Consider the following 22,230-nt stretch of genomic DNA (forward strand, 5'->3'; position numbering starts at 1 on the left):
ACAAAAATATGTATAGTAGCACTTTTTGTGATGGCAAAGAGTTGGAAATTGAGGGGTTGCCCATGAATTGGGAAATGGCTGAACAAGTTGTGGTATATGAATGTGATGGAATACTATTTTGGTATAAGAAATGACAAGCAAAATGTTTCCAGAAAAACCTAGGAAAACATATATGAACTGATACAAAATGAAATGAGCAGAACTAGGAGGTTATTGCACACAGTAACAACAGTATTGTAACAATGATCAATTGTGAAAGTCTCAGCTACTCTGATCAAGACAGTGATCCAAGACATTTCCAATAGACTCATGATGAAAAATCCTATCCATCTCCAGAGAGAGAACTAATGAACTGAGTACAGATAGAAGCATACTTTTTAAAAAAAACTTTATTTTTCTTGGGGGGTTTTGTGTATGTTTTCTTTTGCAACATGGCTAATATGGAAATATGTTTTGTATGATTTTCTATGCATAATCGATATGTTGCTTGCCTTCTTAAGGGATGGGGAGTGGTAGGAGGGAGAAAAAGGATTTGGAACTCAAAATATTTTTAAATGAATAGTAAAAAATTTATGTTAATTGTGAAATATTTAATGATATATGTACATATACACATATAAATATATATAAAAGAGCCATCAGTGCAAGACTCAAACCCTCCATCTTTCCAGGGCTAAGTCTCAGCTAACTTGTGTGTATTGTGGGGTGGAGGGAGAATGGAAACAAAGGCATGATTATTTCATTTGTGTTGCAGTGACACACTTTAATGCATCCTAAGTTTAAAACACAGAAAATAACTGTTTTCTCTCAACACACTCACAGACCAGTCAGTATTATACACCCACAGATTAAATAAACTATGACAACACTGAATGCTTTTTAAAAGTATCACTTTAATAAATATGGTATGGTCAATAGCAATTATCCTTTAGAGCATAGGGAACAGTTTAACTTCTAACATACTAGAACTATACCTTCAAGATACAATTGCAGATTTAAAAAAATGTTTCCAATAGTCTTATAATGAAAAGTTTAGGTAATATAAAATATTGCAGTTTGCCCCAGTTTTTCCTATTAAATACAACCTAGTATTAAGTCTCCTTCCAATTGCATGTGACTAGCAAAGAACGACTCCTCTCCCCCCCCCCCCCATGGTATCTTGGGAACCAGCAGATTGGCACCCAAATTATCTTAAATGGTCAGTTCTCAGTAGGTGGCTCATAAAGTCAACTGCAAGCCAGTTTGTTATGTGGTTCACAAAATGCCACTTAGCCAAGAGTCCTGAAAGCTCTTTTAAACAGAAATAAAAGGCAAATGAACAGCTGCAGAATGTATTCAAAAAAGGGAACAGTAAAATGTTATTTTTAACACATGGAAAACTTGAGGCAAAAAAAAAAAATCCTACAGCACACAAGACAGGGTGCAAACAAGCCACCCCAGGAAGAGCCCAAATACAGAACCATATGGGCTCAATAACTCCAATCTATACAGCACAGGCCAGTCCCCCACCAAATGGCTATTTTGAAGAGGAGCCTTTTTTTTTTTTTTATCAGAGGGATGAAAATCTTCAGCAAAGTCCCCATTACAGGGACATCAAGAATCTTGCTCTGACACTGATAGTTTGCCAAAGCAGAAACTAGCCATCAGGACAGACCGCCCACAGATTGTGTCAATGGTGAATGGCCTGCCCACAAATTAATCTGGCAGCTCCCATCCCAATAGGCCTGATGACTCTCCATAGCTCAACAGTACACTTTCCCCCCAAAAAAGGAGTGCTTGAAGGAGGAGAATATATTGACAATCTGCCGAAAACAAAAAATGGGCAGAAGTAACAGGATAAGAAAACTCTGAGGGTATTCCCTCCACACACCCCCCTCCAGTCAGATGCATCCCTCCTACAAGTCTTCTAAATGGACTCCAGGATCCAGTCACTGTTGGAGAGAGGGGTGACAGGCAATGTAAAGTCCATCTGGGCACCTTGTTCCCTCCCATTGTGAAGTGAACCATGCTCCTGGAAATATTCCTCTTCTTCATCAAAGAAGCCGTTTTCCAAGGCATAAGAGCAGTCTGGGCTGGAGGCTGCCTGGCAAGCCCCCTTGTATTCCTGAATTGACTCATAGAGGGAGTACAGTTGACACAGCAATGACATGTCCAGCTGTCGAAGGCCAACCTTTCAGGAAAGGGGGTGGAGGGAGAGGGAGAGAGAAGAAAACAAAGAGTCAGCGTTTCTGTTTCATTTTGGTTGGACCGTCACATCTACATTCTGCTGGCATCTACACATTCTTTCCCTGAAGCTGATGATTCAACACATCACTGGAACAGGAGTTCAAGAAAATACGAATTGTGATATCACCACACCTCAGACAGTTACTCAGCATGTCAGGGAAGGAAGACTGCCATGGGGCTGCACACATTTCATGGAATTATCCCAGAGCTCCTCTTGATGATGCAACAGTGTTGGCACACCCTGACACCTCCAGCCTGTTTCATTGTGTACACTGGGACACAAGCCTAGCCTATACAATCACTGTGGTCTCATCAAAAGAAAGCTCACCAGGCACTGATCTCACTTTAGCTTCCCTCCTGCTCCACACCCCTCTCCTCCTTACTGGATTAAAGACCAAGTAAACCAGTAATCCTTAAAATAAGATGGAGTTAACAAACCTTTAGGTACTAGGACTGTATCACTTTGAAAAGGAATAATACTGATCCCTAGAAAGGTTTTCCCCTAAATTAGCACCCAAGGATCTCTAATTGTTATTACTATCATTATTATTACCATCACCACCCAGCCCTAGGGCCTGAGCAAGATAAAAAATGACCAAGCATGCTGCTTATTATTGTTATTATGCTGCTGCTATCCACTTTGCCCACCCCAAAGCACTGTAGAGATCAAGCCTGGGTCAGAGTGGGTGAGTGGTACCCCCAAAGCACTTTAGTATAAGTAGAACAAGTCAGAAGATGGAGAATCTTGGTAGAATTTAGATAACCTTAACCTTCTACCTCTAACTGGCTGTGTTATCTTGAACAAGTAACAGAATCACAGAATTTCAAGTTGAAGGGACTTCAGGCAACATTAGGACAAACCACATATGAAAAAATGAAACCCTAGCTACAACACACCCTACAAGTGGTCCTCCAGCCTTTGACCTGAAGATCGCTGGGGAGGGGAAATCCACCATCTCCCTAGGTAGCCCAGTCTGCTTATGCGCAGCAATCATTTTTAGGGAGTTTTCCCTGACATCAAGTTGACTTTTGTCTCTTTGCAATTTCTAGCCAGTGCTTCTGGTTCTGATCTCTGGCGTCAACCAGAACAAGTCTAATCCCCCTTCCCCATAAGGGTCCTTCAATTCTTTGAAGACACCTATCATGGCATCCCCTCCAAAGTGCATCCCTGCTTCCACTGGAAGTTCTCCCATCCAAACAAAACATCCCTAGTTCCTCGAAGCCACTTCAGCAAGGACTCAAGCACCTCTTTCATCCTGACTGCTCTCCAGCTTGTTCTTTCTGTGCCTCGGTGTTCTTATCTGGCACAGCAAGCTCAAAATGTTGTTGTGAGACATAAATGACATATCTGTGAAGGTGCTTTTTAAATACACATAGGCCAGACATCATTAAGATTATTATTAGAGGGGCAGCTAGGTGGTACAGTGGATAGAGCACCAGCCCTGGATTCAGGAGGACCTGAGTTCAAATTTGGCCTCAGACACTTGACACTTACTAGCTGTGTGACCCTGGGCAAGTCACTTAACCCCAAATGCCTCACACACACACAAAGATTATTATTAGAGTAAGGACTCATTTGACATCAAATAATTGAATTCTTTCAATAAACACTGATTAAGCGAAGCTGGGCGCAAGGCATTATGCTAGACACTAGTGATACAAAGATGAAAATGATAGTCTCTTCCTGATACAGTGAAAAGAGCAATGAATGTGGAGTCAGGGGTCCTGAACTCAAAACTCCACCCTGACACTTAACACCTACCTCAACTTGGACAAGTTCCTTTACCTTTCTGGCCTTCGTTTCCTTATCTATAAAATGAGTGGGTTGGGCTAGATAACCTCTAAGGTCCAGTCTAACTCTAAACTTATCACTCAGTGATCCTTTAATGATTAGTGGGAGATAAGATATTTATCAATCAAACAATAAGGACGCACGTGCCAAGGACAAGAGACAAACATCAAACAGTCCCCAACCCCAAGGAATTTATATTCCAAGGGGGAGGTAGGGATGAGATATGTATAGGCAATATAAACACAGTGGATAGAGTGTTAAGCCTGGAGTCAGGAAGAACTGAGTTCAAATCCAGCCTCAGACACTAGCAGTGTGATCCTGGGCAAGTCACTTAACCTTGCTTGCCTCAGTTTCTGTATCTGTAAAATGAGTTGGAGAAGGAAACAGCAAACCACTCCAGTTATCTTTACCAAAAAACAAACAAACCCCAAACAAACCCAAATGAGGTCATAAAGAATAGGACATGACTTAACAACAACAACAAAAGAAAGCAAAGTGGGGCAGCTAGGTGGCGCAGTGGATAGAGCACCGGCCCTGGAGTCAGGAGGACCTGAGTTCAAATCCGACCTCAGACACTTAACACTTACTAGCTGTGTGACCCTGGGCAAGTCACTTAACCCCAATTGCCCCTCAAAAAAAAAGAAAGAAAGCAAAGCTTGAGCTGAGTATTGAGGAAAACTGAGGCAGGTAGGTGCAAAAGGGGAACATATGCAAATAAGTAAAATGCAAGATAGAAGGGAAAGGAAACATACATTTATTAAGCACCTACTCTCTGCCAAGCACTAAGTGCTTTACAATTATTACCTCATTAGACCCTTTCAACAGCCCTGGGAGGGTAGGTGTTATTATTATTATTATTCCCATTTTACAGCTGAGGAAACTGAGGCAAAGAGGTCAAGTGACTTGCCCAAGGTCACACAGCTCAGTAGGTGGCTGAGGCTGGATTTGAACTCATGTCTTCCAGGCTCGGTGCCCTATCCAGGGCACCACCTAACTTCCTAGAATGTGATATATGAAAAAGGAAACATTCTTAACATGAGTGTCCAGTAAATAGAGGCAGGATAAGAAAGCAGAGAGAATAATGGGCTGAGTCTAGAAAGACCTCAATTCAAATCCTCCCCAACTCTTATTAGCTATATGATTCCAGGAAAGTCACTTGGTCCATATGTGCCTTAGAAAGTTTACCAGAATAGAGTTCTCACACCAGGAAACCCCCACCGTGAAGTCACAGGTGGTACATTCACTATTGATATGAATAAAGCTCAATTTTACAAACTGGGAAGCTAAGCCCCCACAAGAGGACAGAACCAAGGTTGGTAGGATTAGGATCTGGCTTCTAGGGGTCCCCTTGAGAGGAACAAACCTCCGCAAGCTGAATGAACATTTAGGATCCATCTCCATCACTGAAGGCACCATCTTGTATTTACATAACACCTTCTTCTGAGAAGCAGAAAGGAAGCTTTCTAGAAACTGAGCCAAATTTTCCCACTGCTACTACTCCAAGCCAAGCTGGAGTAGTGAAATGGGAACCTTCAGAGTCAGCAGTGATAAATCCTTCAGGACTATCAGAAAAAAGTGTTTCACCAGGAGTCAAGGGTCCTGAGTCATAGTCCATTTGACTTGAGACTTTGTGCAAATCATCTCTCTAAGCTTCAGTTTCCTTGTACAATTAATTTGACTACATGATCCCAGTCTCACTCTTAACATGTTATAATTCTATATAGTAATTTATTGTGTCCCCCCCCCCATTTTTTTGGCTTCTAAATGGTATCTAAGAGGCTGAAAGTAGTTAGTGAGCCTCCAAAGTCTTGTCCCTTGTGGTAAAATCTGGTTTTAGATAATTTAGAGCAACCCTCTCATTTTACAAATGAGAAAACTAAAATCCAAGCACATGCAATGTCATGCTCAGGGGCACACAGGTACTAGTAAGAAGAGCTGGGACCTGAACTTAGATTATATTAGGAAATAGATTTATTTACAAGTAATCAGGAATGTTAGAAATGAGCCCCACATGCTTGTGTTCCTTTCCAGTCATACTTGTTTAGACAGTCACATGTCCTCGTCTGGTTTGCGGCATGCCCTGATATTCTCCCAACCCTTAGGCTAAAGTCTAACCTTCTTCTGCCACACCATACTGCAGATCATCTCATCTAACCTGATCACATCTCTGGTCTGGCCTTCAGCTTCTTCCTAATTGATTGGCTTTCAGAGGCAAGTTAGGAATGAGCAAATATGGGCATATTGAGTGTCTGGTCCCATAGGAAACCAGAGTGCCAACAGTGGTGGCAACAACATGGAGTTCTCAAGAACTTAGCATTTTACTTTCCCCATACCTCATGGTCAAGAGGACAGTCTAGTTCTTTATTTTTTTTTCTTTCTTTCTTTTTTTTGCAGGGCAATGAGGGTTAAGTGACTTGCCCAGGGTCACACAGCTAGTAAATGTCAAGTATCTGAGGCTAGATTTGAACTCAGGTCCTCCTGAATCCAGGGCAGGTACTTTACCACTGTGCCATCTAGCTGCCCGCCCCCCGTCTAGTTCTGTGTTCAAAAAAAGGAGAAGCTGAACTAGGTCATCTTTAAAGTCTCTCCCAACTCTAAAGTGACTTAGAATTTTTTGAATGGGATTGATCCCATGATAGAGAATTGTAAACTTTGATCCATCTCCAAATTAAGGCAGAAAGATGAAAAAATCATTGAATCTATCAAAATGGGGGAGAGGGAAGAAAGTAACCAGATCATGAGAAATGGATCCCACAAATTTCAGCATATTAGTGTTAATATTTCCTAGGCTATAATTGAGCACTTAATTTTATTATTTTGAGAAGGCACTTATGACATTTTATAACCCTGACATACAGCAACATAAACTCCATCCAGAAATGGAAATGATTCACTCTGGGCATGCCAACTGTACTGCTGAGTCATTTAAATACATACTGATATAAGAGATCCCAGAATTATGTTGCTTATTACTGGCTAACAGTGAAATTCAAAAGTTGCAAGAACCAAAGAAAGCAGGTGCCAGTACTGTTTAGATAATTTGTGACTGTTGTGCCTATCGTTAAGAGGCTAAATTCCCTTCTAGTCCATGACCCACTACCAGCCCAAAAGCTGATCCAATCTTTTCTTCCTATGGTACCTTTTCTTGGTTTATATCAAGGGCCCACCTGCTATAAACTTGGCTAAGGGCAGGAACCAGAGAGGGGCTGGTTTTAGACCATCTGAACTGAAACACACCTGATGACTAACAAAGCAGCCTCTTTAGAGGGTGTGACCCAGTCCTGAAAACAAAGATCTGGCAAAGGAAGAGTGAGTCAAGCAACAGAACCTATTACACAACTCTCCAGATGCCAGATGTTTAGAATAAGTATTTAACAAGGCTTTAAATACAAACCTACACGTCCCACTTTCGACACTCTGCTTTCTCCCTCCCCATCATACCACAAGACCAACACTCTCCTCTAACTTCTCAGATGACCCCCAAATACAAAAAGCCACAAGGAAAGGATGCCGGCCTTCCCAGTCCCATCATACCTTGCCCAGTCAGAAGTAGCCAGGGTTGCCTTAGCAACTTTACAAGTTAGAGTTGGAGAAGCTGAAAATGCCTAGGCTCGAATTCATTATCTTCCATGATTGGGCTCTAATCTACCCTTTCTACCATACTGTCATATCCCTTACTAATTCAATCGACAGACAGATGATAGATGGATGATATACACATATTCATGTAAGTATGTGTATGTATGTATATGTACAAACACACACACATATATATACTTATTTATACATATATACATTTTTATATATGTACTTTTCTATAATCCAGTCAAACTGGACTAATTGCCACTTCCTGACCCAAACTTCATTTTCCCAACTCCAAATCTTTGCTCATGCCTTCCCCCTGCTGCCTAAAGGTAGCAGGGTGGTTCAGTGGATAGAGTGCAGGGTCTGGAGTCAGGAAGATTCATCTTCCTGAGTTCAAATCTAGCCTCAGACACTTACTAGCTGTGTGACCCCAGGCAAGTCACTTAACCTTGTTTGCCTTCGTTCCTCAACTGTAAAATGAGCTGGAGAAGGAACTGGCAAACTACTCCAGTAGCTTTGCCAAGAAAACCCCAAATGGGGTCACAAAGAGCTGGACAAGACTGAAAAAGAACTGCACAATAACAGTTCTCCTGCCCCCAACCTAGGGAGTTCTTGACTTCCATTTCTACCAATCAAAATCCTACCTATCCTCCAAGGCTCAGCGGTATATAAAAACCACCTTTTCCATGAAGCCTTCCCTAATCACCCCCCTCTAAAAAAGATCTCTCCCTTCTCTAATTCCTATTGTACCTTATATTCTTATGGCAATTTTTCTCATACTGCCTGTATTATACTGTGGTATTTCTGTCAGGCAAAAAACCATTTATTAAGCACCTACTATATGTCAGGCACTATGCTAAAAGCTGAAGATATAAAAAAAGGCAGAAGTTAGTTCCTGCCCTCAGGGAGCTAGCTCACAGTCTAATGATATGCAGTCATTAATATAGTCTTTTTTGGTGAGGCAATTGGGGTTAAGTGACTTGCCCAGGGTCACACAGCTAGTAAGTATCAAGGGTCTGAGGCCAGATTTGAACTCAGGTCCTCCTGAATCCAGGGCTGGTGCTCTATCCACTGCACCACGTAGCTGCCCCAAATTAATATAGTCTTAATTGTTTTCACTCTCCAGTTGGATTTTAAGCTCACTGAGAGTGTTATCGGGGAAATTGATGGGAGTAATTTCCCCCATTATAAGAGTAACAACCCTATCTTATTCATTTTGTATCTCCTGCAGAACCTGGCTTAAAATAGATGATGTGTATTAGGGTAAAGAATTGAGTTTTTGCATCAAATAGACCCAAGAAAAATGTTTAAGGAAAGGAGAGATGAAAGAGATCCCAGCACAGATGTATAAGTCTTTCCACAAAGAACCAGGTAACAACAGAAGCACAAAATCCCAGAGTGGGAGCTTCCTGGGATAAAACAGGACTTACTTGGTTAATGGCTTTTTAACAGTTACAAAACTGTGTACAAAGAACACATCTAAGAGGCAGGAGAGGGAACAGGCAGCCCTTTGTGTACACTTATCCCAAGATGCCCCTTTGGAAAGGGCTTGACCACAGGAAAACAGCATGATCTCCTCCAAGTTATCAGAGAAATACTCATCTCTCGCCCGATGACAGCAGCAAAAGGCAACAAAACAAGTCTGCTTTCAAAGCACCTTTACACAGATACTGACATCAGGGAAGATTCAAACAGGTGGTAGACAGTCCTATCAAAGTCTAAGGATGCTATCTGCATCCAAGAAAGAACTGATAAACAAAAGCATGCATAGAATGGTTTTTACATAGATATACAGATTTGTCTCTAATGGCAGCCACCTCTTGGGTGGGGGCAGGGAGGAGGGAAGAAAAAAAAGTTACATGGTAACTTTATTATATATTTAAAAGAATAGCAAGTTAAACATAACAGATTTGCAGTTTCATATACAATCTTTATTCCTCTATTCTATGTAATAGAAATGCTCATCTTATTTAAATTCAGAATAAAATAAAGAAAATTTCTTTAAAAGTCATGGGCGGGGCAGCTAGGTGGCACAGCGGGTAGAGCACCGGACCTGGAATCAGGAGTACCTGAGTTCAAATCCAGCCTCAGACACTTAACACTTACTAGCTGTGTGACCCTGGGCAAGTCACTTAACCCCAATTGCCTCACCAAAAAAAAAAAAAAAAAGTCATGGGCAAGGGTTCTTAACCTGAAATCCAAGAACTTCAAAAATATACATATGCATATATGTATGTGTGTATATATGCACACCTATACACATATATAGATAATTGTATTTTAATATAATTGGTTTCCTTTGTAATCTTATGCATTTTATTTTATGTATTTAGAAGCATTATTTGGAGGAGTATATGGACTTTCTCAGACTGTCAAAGGAGTCCACAACTCAAAAAATGATGAAGAACCCCTGGTCCAAAGGACCCATTTTCTGAGGGAGAGGGTGTGTATTGTTATCAGGTGGCAAGGGGGTCTGGCAGAAATCTACAGTTATATTAAAAAATATATGGATAATATTAATAAAAATACATGTTTTTTTTTCAAGAGAAAAAAATCCAACAAATAGCAATTCCCTAATACTGATTTCATAAGCAAGGGCTGGGAGTGTTTGCTATCTCAGTGATTTATCCCCACGTTTCTTGGGACAGGGAGCTCAGCCTCCCAAGTAACAGCTGCACTTAAGAAATCAAGTTCTTATTGAGAGTAGCTTTGTTTTGAAAAACAAAAGTTAATTTCATCCTGAAGAAAAACCCAGAATTCTAAAGGGTCGGTGGTTTGAAAACCCCCTAGATTTTAGCAACAATTAGGAACAATCAACTAATTTCTATTGCTTAAAAGTGTTAATGCAATTCCTTCCTCTCTCTTTGTTTAAACTTCCAGCTTCCTTCCTGTCTGATCACTGATTCTTCTTCTCTCCCATACACATAACCCAGAGTTTAGAAAACAGGTGGTTTCCCAATATGGTACAACTTTCACAAAGGGACCAGACTTGAATTGTATTTACTACTCTGTTTCCTTTTGCCTTTGAACTTTAAAAAATGACAAAGGAAGCCACATCAAGATACTTAAACAGGGGGAGGAAAGTTCAGACTCTTTGGGATCTTGTTTGAGGGCATATAGTCCTTGAACAAATTTACTTTACTAGGTCTGGGGTTTGGAGGGAGGGGTGGTTTCTTTATGAAATGGTTCTGTTCAGATTTTTTTTTTAAGAGCAGTAACAAAAACAGTCTAAAGAACAGTGCCTCCCCTTTGCTGGTTCTCTCCAATTTATCCTGCATCTATCTTGTTTGTATAGAGTTGTTTACACATTGTCTCCCCCATTTGCTTGTGAGTGCCTTGGACAGATGGACATTTTCGCCACGTAGGCATTTTCCCCTTCTTTGTATCACCAATGCTTAGTAAAATGCTAAATGACTGATTACATATAACAACTGATGGTATTCAAAATGCTTCAAATAACTCATTTGATTCCTCACAAACCTATAAAGGAAGCAGGCTACTCACCCCCAGTTTACAGATAAAATCACAAATGACATTTATAGGATTTTAAGGATTCCAGAGTGTTTCCTATATATTATTTCAGTTGAGCCTCAGAACAATCTTCTAATTACTATAGTTACTGTTATATTCATTTTACAAATGGCAATGGCTTCGAGGTTAAATCATTTTCTCAGGGTAACACAATAAGTGTCTTAGGGAATTTGAACCTGTAAGCCCAGTGCTCTATAGACTATGCCATGCTGTAGATAAGAAATGGTGGGCCAGAGATATTACCCAACTTGCCCAAGGTGAAAAAGCTAGTCATAGGTGGTGCAGTGGATAGAGCACCGGCCATGGAATCAGGAGGACCTGAGTTCAAATCTGACCTCAGACACTTGACACTTACTAGCTCTGTGACCCTGGGCAAGTCACTTAACCCCAACTGCCTCACCAAAACAAAACAAAACAAAACAAAACAAAACAAAAAAACCAACCTAGTCAATGACAGTCATTAAGCATTTATATGTACCTACTGTCTGCCAGTCCCATTGGCAAGTGTTGGGGATGCAAAGAAAGGAAGGGGAAGCCCCTGCCCTCAAGGAGCTTATAATCTAATGAGAGAGAAAACAAGCAAACAAATATTTACAAACAAGATGACATGGGATTGGAATAAATCAGAAGTTTCTCCTGTGAGAAGCAAAACCAAAGATGACCAGATAACAGGACAGACATATGGAGGAATCAAGGTACTATTAAAGTTTAGAATGACCAACTAGATATCAGGACAGACATACCTAAGAAGTCAGGGGAGATGAAATTCTATAGCAGGAAAGTCAATTAGGTGTGGCTACTACCTGACTAGAACTAGGAGACAGACATAACCCCAAAGGTCAGGACCATCATTTAAAAAAAAAATCCCCCTTGACTCTCAGGAATATGACAAGCATCCAATTTTCCTCACCCCACCCCAAAAGGGAACTTTCCAGTTTTCAAGTGGACACCCTATCTATCCTCTATGAGAGCTTTTGACTGTCCTCTGTTCTAGGAGGAGAATTTTTCTAAGCCCTAATTCTAACTGAACTGTGTGTGAGAGTATATAATTCTTTATTGAGGAATACCTAAGGACCACCACCTCTTACCCATGACACAAGGCGTGTATATATAGGATAAATAGAAAATTACTAAAAGAAAGAAGACATTAGAATGAAGAGGGATTTGGACAGTCTTCCTGTAAAAGGTGGGAGTGTAGTTGGGATTTGAAGGATGCCAGGGAAGCCAGAACATGCAGATGAGAGAGAGAGAGAATTCCAATCATGGGAGACAGCTTAGGGTTGGAGAGTTGGGAGACTGAAAATCTTGCTCAAGGAACAGCAAGGAGGACAGTGGCACTGGACTGAAGATTACATGGCAGCGTATGAGTTATAAGAAGACTGGAAAGGTAGAAGAGGGCTAGATTATAAAGACTGTTAAATGCCAAACAGAGGGTTTTGTATTTGATCCTAAAAGCAATAGGGAGCCATTGAAGCTTATTTCAGTGACATGGTTGGACCTGTGCTGACAAACTCAGGTCTTTTGACTTCTCTGATGATACAATCATAGTTAGAGCTAGAATATCTCCTAGTCTGACTTCGTCATTTTACTGATGAGGAAACTGAGGCCTATAGAAGTTAAGTGACTCATCCAAAATCCTACAGACAGAGACAGTATTCAAATTCGGGTCCTCTAATTTTTTTGTCTTTTCTACTGCACCATGATGATTCCTAAAATCCAGTGACCTTCTTCTATGATAGGGAAAGCATACAAGAGGGAAATAATGAGATTAATTATTTATATCACTAATGGCCAGCTGTTTCCCTGAAACAGAGGAGTATATGAGTGATTTATAAAGAGCTCTTAAAAATAAGAAGACACATTTCCAAACACCAAGTGGCTGATTAAGATATTTAGAGAGTGTAGATTAAAAATACCCTCCTCTTCCCAAATGTGTACAAAAGCAGAAGAAAATGAGCAAAACTACTGCTCAGCCATGTGCTCTATATCTGGGAAGGAGGATCAAGAAGTCATCCTGGATTCATCAGTGAAACCAGGAAATGGCAATGGAAATCACCATCTGTTCCAACTCCAAAGATTCCCCTTGCATGCATATACATATGAACCCAGTAGGATAAACTACCACTACTTCTCATCATATGATAAAGGGGTCTCCAAATCTGAAGTAAGCTATTTCAGAGGGATGTAAAACACCTGAGCTTTTCCACAACTAATCCATGTACAATTTGGTGGAACTTACCGTCATTAACTGAACATATGTACTTCTTGTATCCTCAATTAGAATGTAAGTTCCTCAATGATGGGGATTGTTTCATTCTTTGTATTTGTATTCACAGAACAGTGCCCAGTAAACAGTAAGCACTAAATAAACGTTTTGATTGACTAAATGCTGCTCTGTGTGTATATTTTTAAAGTTTATGAAAGCACCAAACATTCCCTTTCCATTTTATCCTTTACTCACATCCCATTTGGTTGCATGTTTCTCCATTCCCATCCTAGCTTCTCTCCCAGATGGATTTAGTGCAGAAAGTTTCACCAACTCTCACTTGACTTTTTCTAGGGGACATTCTGGATTCAGCAGTTATTGACCTGTATCTGAGGGCAAAGGCATAGATGTCTTGCCTGTGGCAATCCCACTTCTCCCTGCTTAAAGAAGTAGAACCAGCCATCTGATTTTACAGAGTTCCAAATTTAAGTTCACTAAGATTGGATGCTATTGTGCCGCCAATCAGAGAATCATGAGAAAGGGATCGTAAAAACAGAATTTGCCCCATTAAGGCCATTTTTTCTGAAGGATTGTCACAATAAAGTAAAGACTCACATTCAGTTTCCAGAGGCCCTTTATGATCCCCACATACATCTCTGTGTCAAGTGTTTTCGCCACAGGAAAAAATGAGCCACCTTTCTTTGGGTCATGTCTAATTATCATTTACTAACATCTGGAGGGTGTGAACAAAGAAATGAGAGAGAAGTGAGGCAAGACCTCTCAGGAATGACATTGAGCAAGCATGGAGGAAATATCTGAGCTAAACAGCATCAGGACTGGTTTCCTGCTAAGGAGGTCTTGAAGGATCTTTAGTCACTGAACTATCAGAAACTTAAGTTTCTCCTACTGAAGGAAATGGATACTTGGGACATTTTCCCAGGGGAATCACTCAAGACCAAAGCAACAAAACTCCAAACAGCTGTTTGCTAAAAGCAAACAGAAAGGTGTGTGAACAAGGCAAGCCCAACTCTGTCTTTGGGTCCCTCCCGCTATAATGTTGAAGATCTGAGCTACAACACATCTGAAAGTTGTCTGCTGTTGGTGCCTATGAGAACTACTGCCTCTTCCCCATTCCCCCCCTTTTTAAAAAATTTTTTTGGTGAGTGGAGATGTGGAGAATGGCTCCTGGAGCCTCCCAGGCTCTAAAACTTAAAGCATCACTGGGCTAGGACAGACAGAAAAACTCAGCACTGTTAAGCAAGGACTGAACACCAAGAGACCTTTCTGGCATGTCTATATTTAAGCTAGTTCATCATCAATAAGGGATTGCTGTGAAAATGTCCTCAGCTGCCTCTGGGCATCTTTTCACAAAAGCATCTAAGGGGTAGATAATATTGACCCTCCTGTGCCAGGCCATCATGTAACCCAAAACAATCTTCTCCTTTAGGTAGAGCAGATATTACATGAAGGCACCGTGGATGAAGAATGTGTAGAATTTTAGAGCTGAAAGACACCTTCAAGATCATCTAATCTGATCCCATCATCGTATCACTCTTTCCACCACACTACATAGTAAGAAGGGGAGCACATTTTATAATAAAAATTAAAGTAAGGTCTCTCCTATAACCACCAGCCTTTTAAGCAAAAGGCAGTTCCAAAAGACACCTAAGATTCTCTTATTATTTTATTCAATACAAAAAGACCCTCAGGAAACTGAAACCATTCTGTTCCTTTACTGACTTGGGAGTGGAATTGAACCTTTTAGGGATCTCACATTAGGGCTATTGGCTTAATATGCAGGACAAGAAACTGCATTTCTCTTGGGGTAGTTGCTTATTCAAGCTAATGCTTACCTCCCGGAAGCATCTGAGAGGCTCATTAATAGTACCATTCCATGCATTTAATGGCTGGTAAATTCAAGGAAGCATTATTTTTTTCTTTACAGTGAGTGATCCAGGAAGGGTAAGAAAGCAATGCTGGTTATGGAAACCAAACCTTTATTTTTAAAGTTTCAATAGAAAGGCTGTCTGTCCTTCAGCAGCCTCTTTCATTCCAGAACTCAAAGTTCTCTACAAATTTAATGTTTCCGACTCATGTAGGGGTGGGAGGCCAAAATCACTATTCCTACTTCATAAAGCCTGTAATAGCAGTAGCTTTAGGGGAAAAAACTCTAGGGCACATCTCTATAAAGTTCTTTTGATGTAGGCTCGAGAAGCAGGCTCTCTCTCAAGCCCATCCAAAGCTGTTTAATGGCTCCAGAGGCCAAAGGTTCTTCCTCTTCTGGTTTCTGTATCCTATGAGTCTAAACTTTGTGCCTCTATGAAATCTGGATGTTAATTTCATATAAGTGTGTTACAATGCACCTGGGAAGAAAAGTCTGTATAGAATTCTGTGCAAAGAATATCCTAATTTTTAAGTCACATTTTTCAAAGAAGAGTTCTAGAGATGCTAAAACGGGTTGTTCTAGAAGCATTACTTGGAACTAATGTGACATACCCTAGTACTTTAGGGTTATTTCTATAGAAAACTGACCACTGTTGTGTCTCTTTCCAATTGCTTCTATGATTCCATTCTTTTTTTATTTTAGTGAGGCAACCACTTGCCCAGGGTCACACAGCTAGTAAGTGTTAAGTGTCTGAGGCGGGATTTGAACTCAGGTACTCCTGACTCCAGGGCCAGTGCTCTATCCACTGCGCCACCTAGCTGCCCCTATGATTCCATTCTTAAAGGAAGACACAAAGTGGCATATAAATATACCAACAAAACAGGCAACTCCAATTTTGCATTGAAGCACTTTCTTCTGTGCAGAACAAAACATCAAAATCACTGACTGGGAGCCAGCAATTCTTGATGCGGGTTGGGGTTCATCTTTTTTCTCTTACCCTCTGAATACAGGTATTCCTTCAAAGTTCGGTCTTTAGTTTTCTTCTCTCCTGATCCTCTCTACTCCTGGATATCTCATCACATTTTTACTTTCAATCCTGACCTGACTCATGAGGATAAGACCGCTTGTTGGACATTTCTCCACCTACTTGCATGTTAATTTCAATAAGTCTTTAAACTCCATCCACTAAACTCCTTTTTGTAAAACCTCATCATGGCATGGAGGTAACCCCAGGTTTTTAAAGCTATACCAACAGCATAACCCCGGTAAATTCTATAAAAACTGCCCAAGTATGAGCCTAGCAACGATGGCCTGAGTATCTACAATCTGAGGATTAGCTTAGCTAAGAACAAAGAGGCTCACTGCCAGAAGACTGGCCACCAGGTGATAATTTTTTTTTCTTTTTTGGCCACAGCAACTCAGGAAAACCATTGAGTAAGGCATGGAAATGTTGGGATCTGCACTAGCAAAAGGAACCTTAATGGTAAGTATAGCTCAAACAAAGATCTGTCAAAGGTTTGGTTTCCATAACCAAAAATTTTTTTCCAAAAAAATATCCATTTTTAAAAATGTCTCTCTGGGTGAAGGAGAGATGTGTGTGGAATGATAAAGATGTAAATAAAATTAAGCATTTTTAAAGGGAAAAAGTCCTACCTTGAACATCTCTCCCTCCTTAAACTTCTCAAAGCTTCTTAATTTGGACTTAACATCCAAATTAAGCGTTTCTTTTAACTACAATACAGATTAGGTTATGGTATTTGTGTGTGTACATATATATGTATGTATGTATATGTGCGTATGTATACACACACACACACACACACACACATATCATTCCCCTTGTTAGATTGTAAGCTCCTTAATGGTGTGGACTATGTCTGGTTCATCTGGTTCATCTTTGTAGCACCAGCAACTAATACAATGAATTGTATACTATAGGCACTTATATGTGGATTGAAAAATCAATGTCCCAAATTGAACTTATTCCTCCCACCTCTGGCCTTTTCCATTTAGTGATGAAATCTCTGTAGACTTAGGCTTCTTTTTCCAAAGGAAAAACAAATGTATACTCACCAAGTCCTCTCCTAGCTTTCTAGGATCTACCACTGGCTCTGTCCTACTAGCACTACCTCTGAGAACCCCAGGGTCTTCTCTATGCTTAATAAATGTTTACTGATTTATTGACTGTCCACATTTTACAATGCTTTCAGATTTTGTACAGATTTGGTCACGCCTCTCCCCTATTTAAGAAGCACCAATGTTGCTCCCCATTACCCATCAAATAAAGGCTAAACTCCTAAGCCCTTCAAAGCCCTCCACCATCTGTCTCCAACCCACTTTTTTTTTTCCTGCTTCTCTTCAGACACTGACACTACAACCCGACTGAACTACTCACCATTCCCCAAGAGGGCCCTGTGCCTTCTCCTACCTCAATGAATTCGAGCTATTCCCTCTACCTGGGATGCCCTCTACTGCCACAATTTGCCACCTACAGGAATTATGTTCACCTCAAACATGAAGCCTTTCCTTAACACCCCAACCAGAAGTGAGCTTTATCTCCCTGGAATTCCATTAAGATTGTTGTACCTCTTTCACAGCACTTATTACATAGTGCCTCAGATTTCTGTAGACCTATGATCTCATCACTGTAGCCACATCCTCCCTTGCAGATCCCAGCCCAACAGAATGCCATCTTATCCTGTGAGTTTTATTCATGAAATTTTATCATAAATCTTCCAGAGTATATACCCTTATATTATAGTTATTTACATTCATTTCTTATCTCCTTTACTGTACTGTAAATTTCTTAAGGACAGGGACACCTCCCTCCATCCAGGTCAATAAATTATAGGTCTTTAAAAAACATATTCTTAAAAAGCCAGTTGAATAGAACAGAATGCTTTTTAAGGCTCCAGTGGCATTTCTTTAAAGATACTTGTCAAGGCCTATAGTCATACTTTATCTTTATCACATCTGGGCATCAGATGAACCAAAAATAGATGTTTGTTTTTCTGTGTGGCAAATAACTAGATTTAGAGAAGGCTTAGGTAGAAGGCATAATTATAAGGGTAATACTATAGTCCATTCTTCATGTTGCACTAGGAGAGAAGCAACTACATCAGAGGCCTGAAAATACCTATCCTAGGGAACAAGATCACACATCAATATGGCAAGATTCCACAGAAATGCTTACAAAATCCTTGTTCACAACTTAAAAAAAAAAAAAGGATATTTGCTGGATATTCCAATCTCTTGTTCAAACATGTAACTTAAACATATCACCCAGCTGTTTTTATCTTCTTCATCCCATGTTTCTGTTGCCTGCTCCAGGCCAGAATGTCAACCCACTGGTTATAGTCATCTAGTTATGGTTGGGGGTAGCTAGGTGGTTTAGTAGAGATAGAGCACCCAGCCTAGAGTCATGAAGACTCATCTTGATTTCAAATCTGGCCTCCAGCCCTGGGCAAGTCACTTAATCTTGTTTGCCTCATTTTCCTCGTCTGTAAAACGAACTGGAGAAGGAAATGGAAAACACTGCAGTATGTTTGCCAAGAAAACCCCAAACGGGGTCACAAAAATTAGGACACGATTAAACAACAGAGTTATGGCCCAACTTATCACCTTTTTCGATGTTGGCACTCAACTTTAAAAACTTAATATCAAAATTGGCATGGAATTAAGGAGTTGGTAAAATATGTGAGAAGGATAAGACCATCCGTGATGGAAAATCCTCTACATGACAGGCCACAAGGTTGGTGAAAAAACCATAGAGAACTACAAAATGCTTTCATGTTGCTTTTCTGCTTAGAGGTGGGCCTTGCAAGAAGGTATAAGTAGAAAGAATACTACCTCTGGAGTCAGAGGGCCTGGTGACAAATCCTGGCTCAGAGGCTCATCATCTGTGTGACTCTGGGCAAGCAACTTAAAGTTTCCTAGGCCACAGTTTCCTCACCTGAAAAAAGAGTAGTTCAACTATATGACCTTCAAAATCTCTTCCAGATCTAAAGTTTATGATCTTATCAACAGATAGGTACAGCAACTGAATTTTTGTCAATAGTGATAACAGTAGCTAGTTTTCCTTTGTATGCTTTGCAAATATCTCTTTTTAATATCTATATCTTTTTAACCTCACAACCACCCTGGCAAGTGGATGCTGTTGCCATTATCATCATCATTCCCATTTTATAGATGAGGAAACAGAGGCAGACCGAAGAGACATTCCCAGGGTAATGCAGCAAACAAGAGCCCGAGGTCTGAATTTTAACTCAGGTCCTTCCTGAGTCCAGGTCCAGCACTCTATCCACTGTGCCACCTAACTGCCTAGCATCTTAAATATACTAAGAAGGATTAGTATTCAAAGGGATTCCCTGGGGATGTCTGTTTAAAAGCAAATAATACCCTTCTCTCCCCTAATTTACTTTTAGAGGAAAATCTGATTTTCTTGTGTTTGCTTAAAGTAGAGTACACTTGTTCTGGAAAATAAAATTTAAAACAGGAGGGGGGGGCAGCTAGATGGCGCAGTGGATAGAGCACTGGCCCTGGATTCAGGAGTACCTGAGTTCAAATTCAGCCTCAGACACTTGACACTTACTAGCTGTGTGACCCTGGGCAAGTCACTTAACCCCAATTGTCTTACTTAAAAAACAAACAAACAAAAAAAAAAACCATCAGGAGACCGGGCAAGAGACATGAGAGAGTGAAACAAACATCTCCAGAAGCTTGGGTAGGCCACCTACAGCTGACTCTGCAGCGAAACCGCCAGAATTTCCCCTGCTTTCCCTCTGACATGGTCCACCTATGTAAGAGAAAATTCAGAAAAGATTCCTTGTTGCTTCCCCTTGTTGAAGCATATCCGTATTACCCACAGTAGAAATGGAACACCTCAGTCTACAAGTGACACGTGTTTCCAAAAGAACTTGGGAAACCTAAATGCTTTTATCCGCATCCACACCCTTCTTTTGTGACTTTAACACCGAACAAGAAACCCACATGGAGGGAAGCTGGGAGGATGGTACTTTTTTTTTTTTAAAGAGAGGGAGAGGTTGTTAGCTCTATAAGAGCTGAATGAGATTAAAGCCGCTAGCAGCCCGCAAGGTTAATTTTCTGCTTTCACAGCCATCTGTGGGGTAGGAGCATCGGAGCTGTAATCGGATTCTCAGAGGGGCCCCCAGAGGAAAGGGGGAGGTATGCTCCAATCTGTCGTCTCCACTCGCTGCAGGACAAAAAGCCTTTCTCCATATAGTAGGTTAAACACAACCACCCAGCTTCCCACCCAGAACAGTAAGTCTCCCCCCAATTGGGGTAATATATTTCACTCTGGGGTAAGAGACAAAAGGACTGCAGATACTGAATACACACACCGCCCTCGCCTGATGGTCGTCGGCCGGGGCTTCCAAAGTTACCCACAACTGTCCCCAGAGCCCCTGGCCACAACTCCAAAAGCAGTCCTTTGGAAGCCGAATGTTCACTGGAACCAATCCTGGGCACAGGAGGAGGCAATTAAAGGGGGGGGGGAGGGGAGCTTTTCCCTAGACTCGAGCGGGTGCCTGAGGCAGCGGAGGGTCAGGAGGTCAGAGTTTAGAAAGAAAGGGAGAGCCTGCGGAGTTGAAGAAAACAGAAGCAACGGGAAGAAGGCGCCAGAGGAGCTAGAGTCGCTCCCACAAAAGTTCCCTCCTGCTCAACATGCTCTGTTTCAACGGAATGGGGTGTAAGTAAGCACTGCAAACTTTTCCGAGGCTGGAAGAGATGAGCCAAGAGAAGGAAGGGGGAGCCTGCAGCCTGCTTCCCCTCCGATCCCCTGGAGCCCCCCTCTTACCATCTCCTTGCGGAGCAGAGCTAGCGCGGCGTCCAGGTTCGGGGGCTTGGGAAGCAGCGCCGCCGTCCGCCCCCCGCCGCCGCCGCAGCCCCCCGCCCCTCCGCGGCTCAGCTCGTCCTGGATACGGGATTTCTGAGCGTACAGCCGCTCCAGGTGCCGCCAGCCCCCGGACGCGCCCCCGCCGGACGAGGAGTTCAGCAGTCCGCTCAGGCTTTTGGGCAGTGGAGGCAGCCCGTCCACTCGCAGTCCTCGCACCGCGCTGTTGTTGCTGCTCCCGCCGGCAGTCCCGGCCGGCCCCGAGCCGCTCACCCCGGCCATAGCCCAGCACGCGCGCCAGCACACGCCCAGCGGCCGGCTCCGACTCTGGCTCCAGCAGCTATCCGACTGCAGCCCCCGTCTGAATCCAGAGGGACAGTCTCACCCCGGGCCCGCCCCCTTCCCCGGCCCCCGGCCTGCCCCGCCCACTTCCCTTTCCCTTCTTCGGGCCTCTAGCTCTCCGTCTCTCCGCAGGCTTCCCCTTCCTCCCTCCCCTCCAAGCTGGGTCCTCTTGGTCCTTACTCCACTCCCTACTCCTATCTCACTTTACCTGTAGCAGTTCTTTCTGCGCTCCGGCTCTGGAAGGTAGAGTGCAAGAGGCAGCAGCCTCTTCCCCTCACCCCCCACCCCCTCAAACCAAACAACCATTTATTAAGCACCTACCTACTATGTGTGAGGTGCTGGGGATTAAAAAACAAAAATACAATAAGCTCTGCCCTCAAAGTGCTTACATTCTATTGGGGATAGCTAATATAGACATATATATTATATATACTGTACATAGAAATTTTTTCTATGCATGTAGACTATGCATATTTCACTGTGTGGATATAGAATATGCATATTCTTTGAATATAGAAATAAGCATATTTCTCTATACATAGCAAATGAAATACAAAGAAATGATAGATAGTCATTTCCAGGGTGAGAACACTAGCAACTCCTACGACCAGGTTTGTGTCTCAGACTGGCAAAAGAGAGTGAAGGAGGAGTGAAAAAGAGAGCAGAACTTTTAAAGAATCAGCTATTAAACTATAAAATTCCTACTAATGGAAGTTCCAGTCGTGGGTAATTAGGGGTCCTACTCATGGTAGGTGGAGTGGTTAGTTGATAATCTTAATTTCAGGGCTGCACAGTCACGTTCAGAAAAAAAA

At 41.7% G+C, this 22,230-nt stretch overlaps 1 protein-coding gene across 1 annotated transcript; it reads right to left on the reverse strand.

Annotated features, from left to right (window-relative positions):
• Positions 1 to 884: 884 nt before the first annotated feature.
• FAM89A (family with sequence similarity 89 member A) lies at positions 885 to 21,411 on the reverse strand. The gene is made up of 2 exons (XM_044004476.1): positions 21,041 to 21,411; positions 885 to 2,170 (listed from the first exon to the last, which is right to left on the reverse strand). The coding sequence occupies exons 1-2, from the start codon at positions 21,356 to 21,358 to the stop codon at positions 1,907 to 1,909; spliced, it is 582 nt and encodes a 193-aa protein (XP_043860411.1). The 5' UTR covers positions 21,359 to 21,411; the 3' UTR covers positions 885 to 1,906.
• Positions 21,412 to 22,230: the final 819 nt, after the last annotated feature.

Source organism: Dromiciops gliroides, chromosome 4 (genome assembly GCF_019393635.1).
Source record: "Dromiciops gliroides isolate mDroGli1 chromosome 4, mDroGli1.pri, whole genome shotgun sequence".
Lineage (NCBI taxonomy): Eukaryota > Metazoa > Chordata > Mammalia > Microbiotheria > Microbiotheriidae > Dromiciops > Dromiciops gliroides.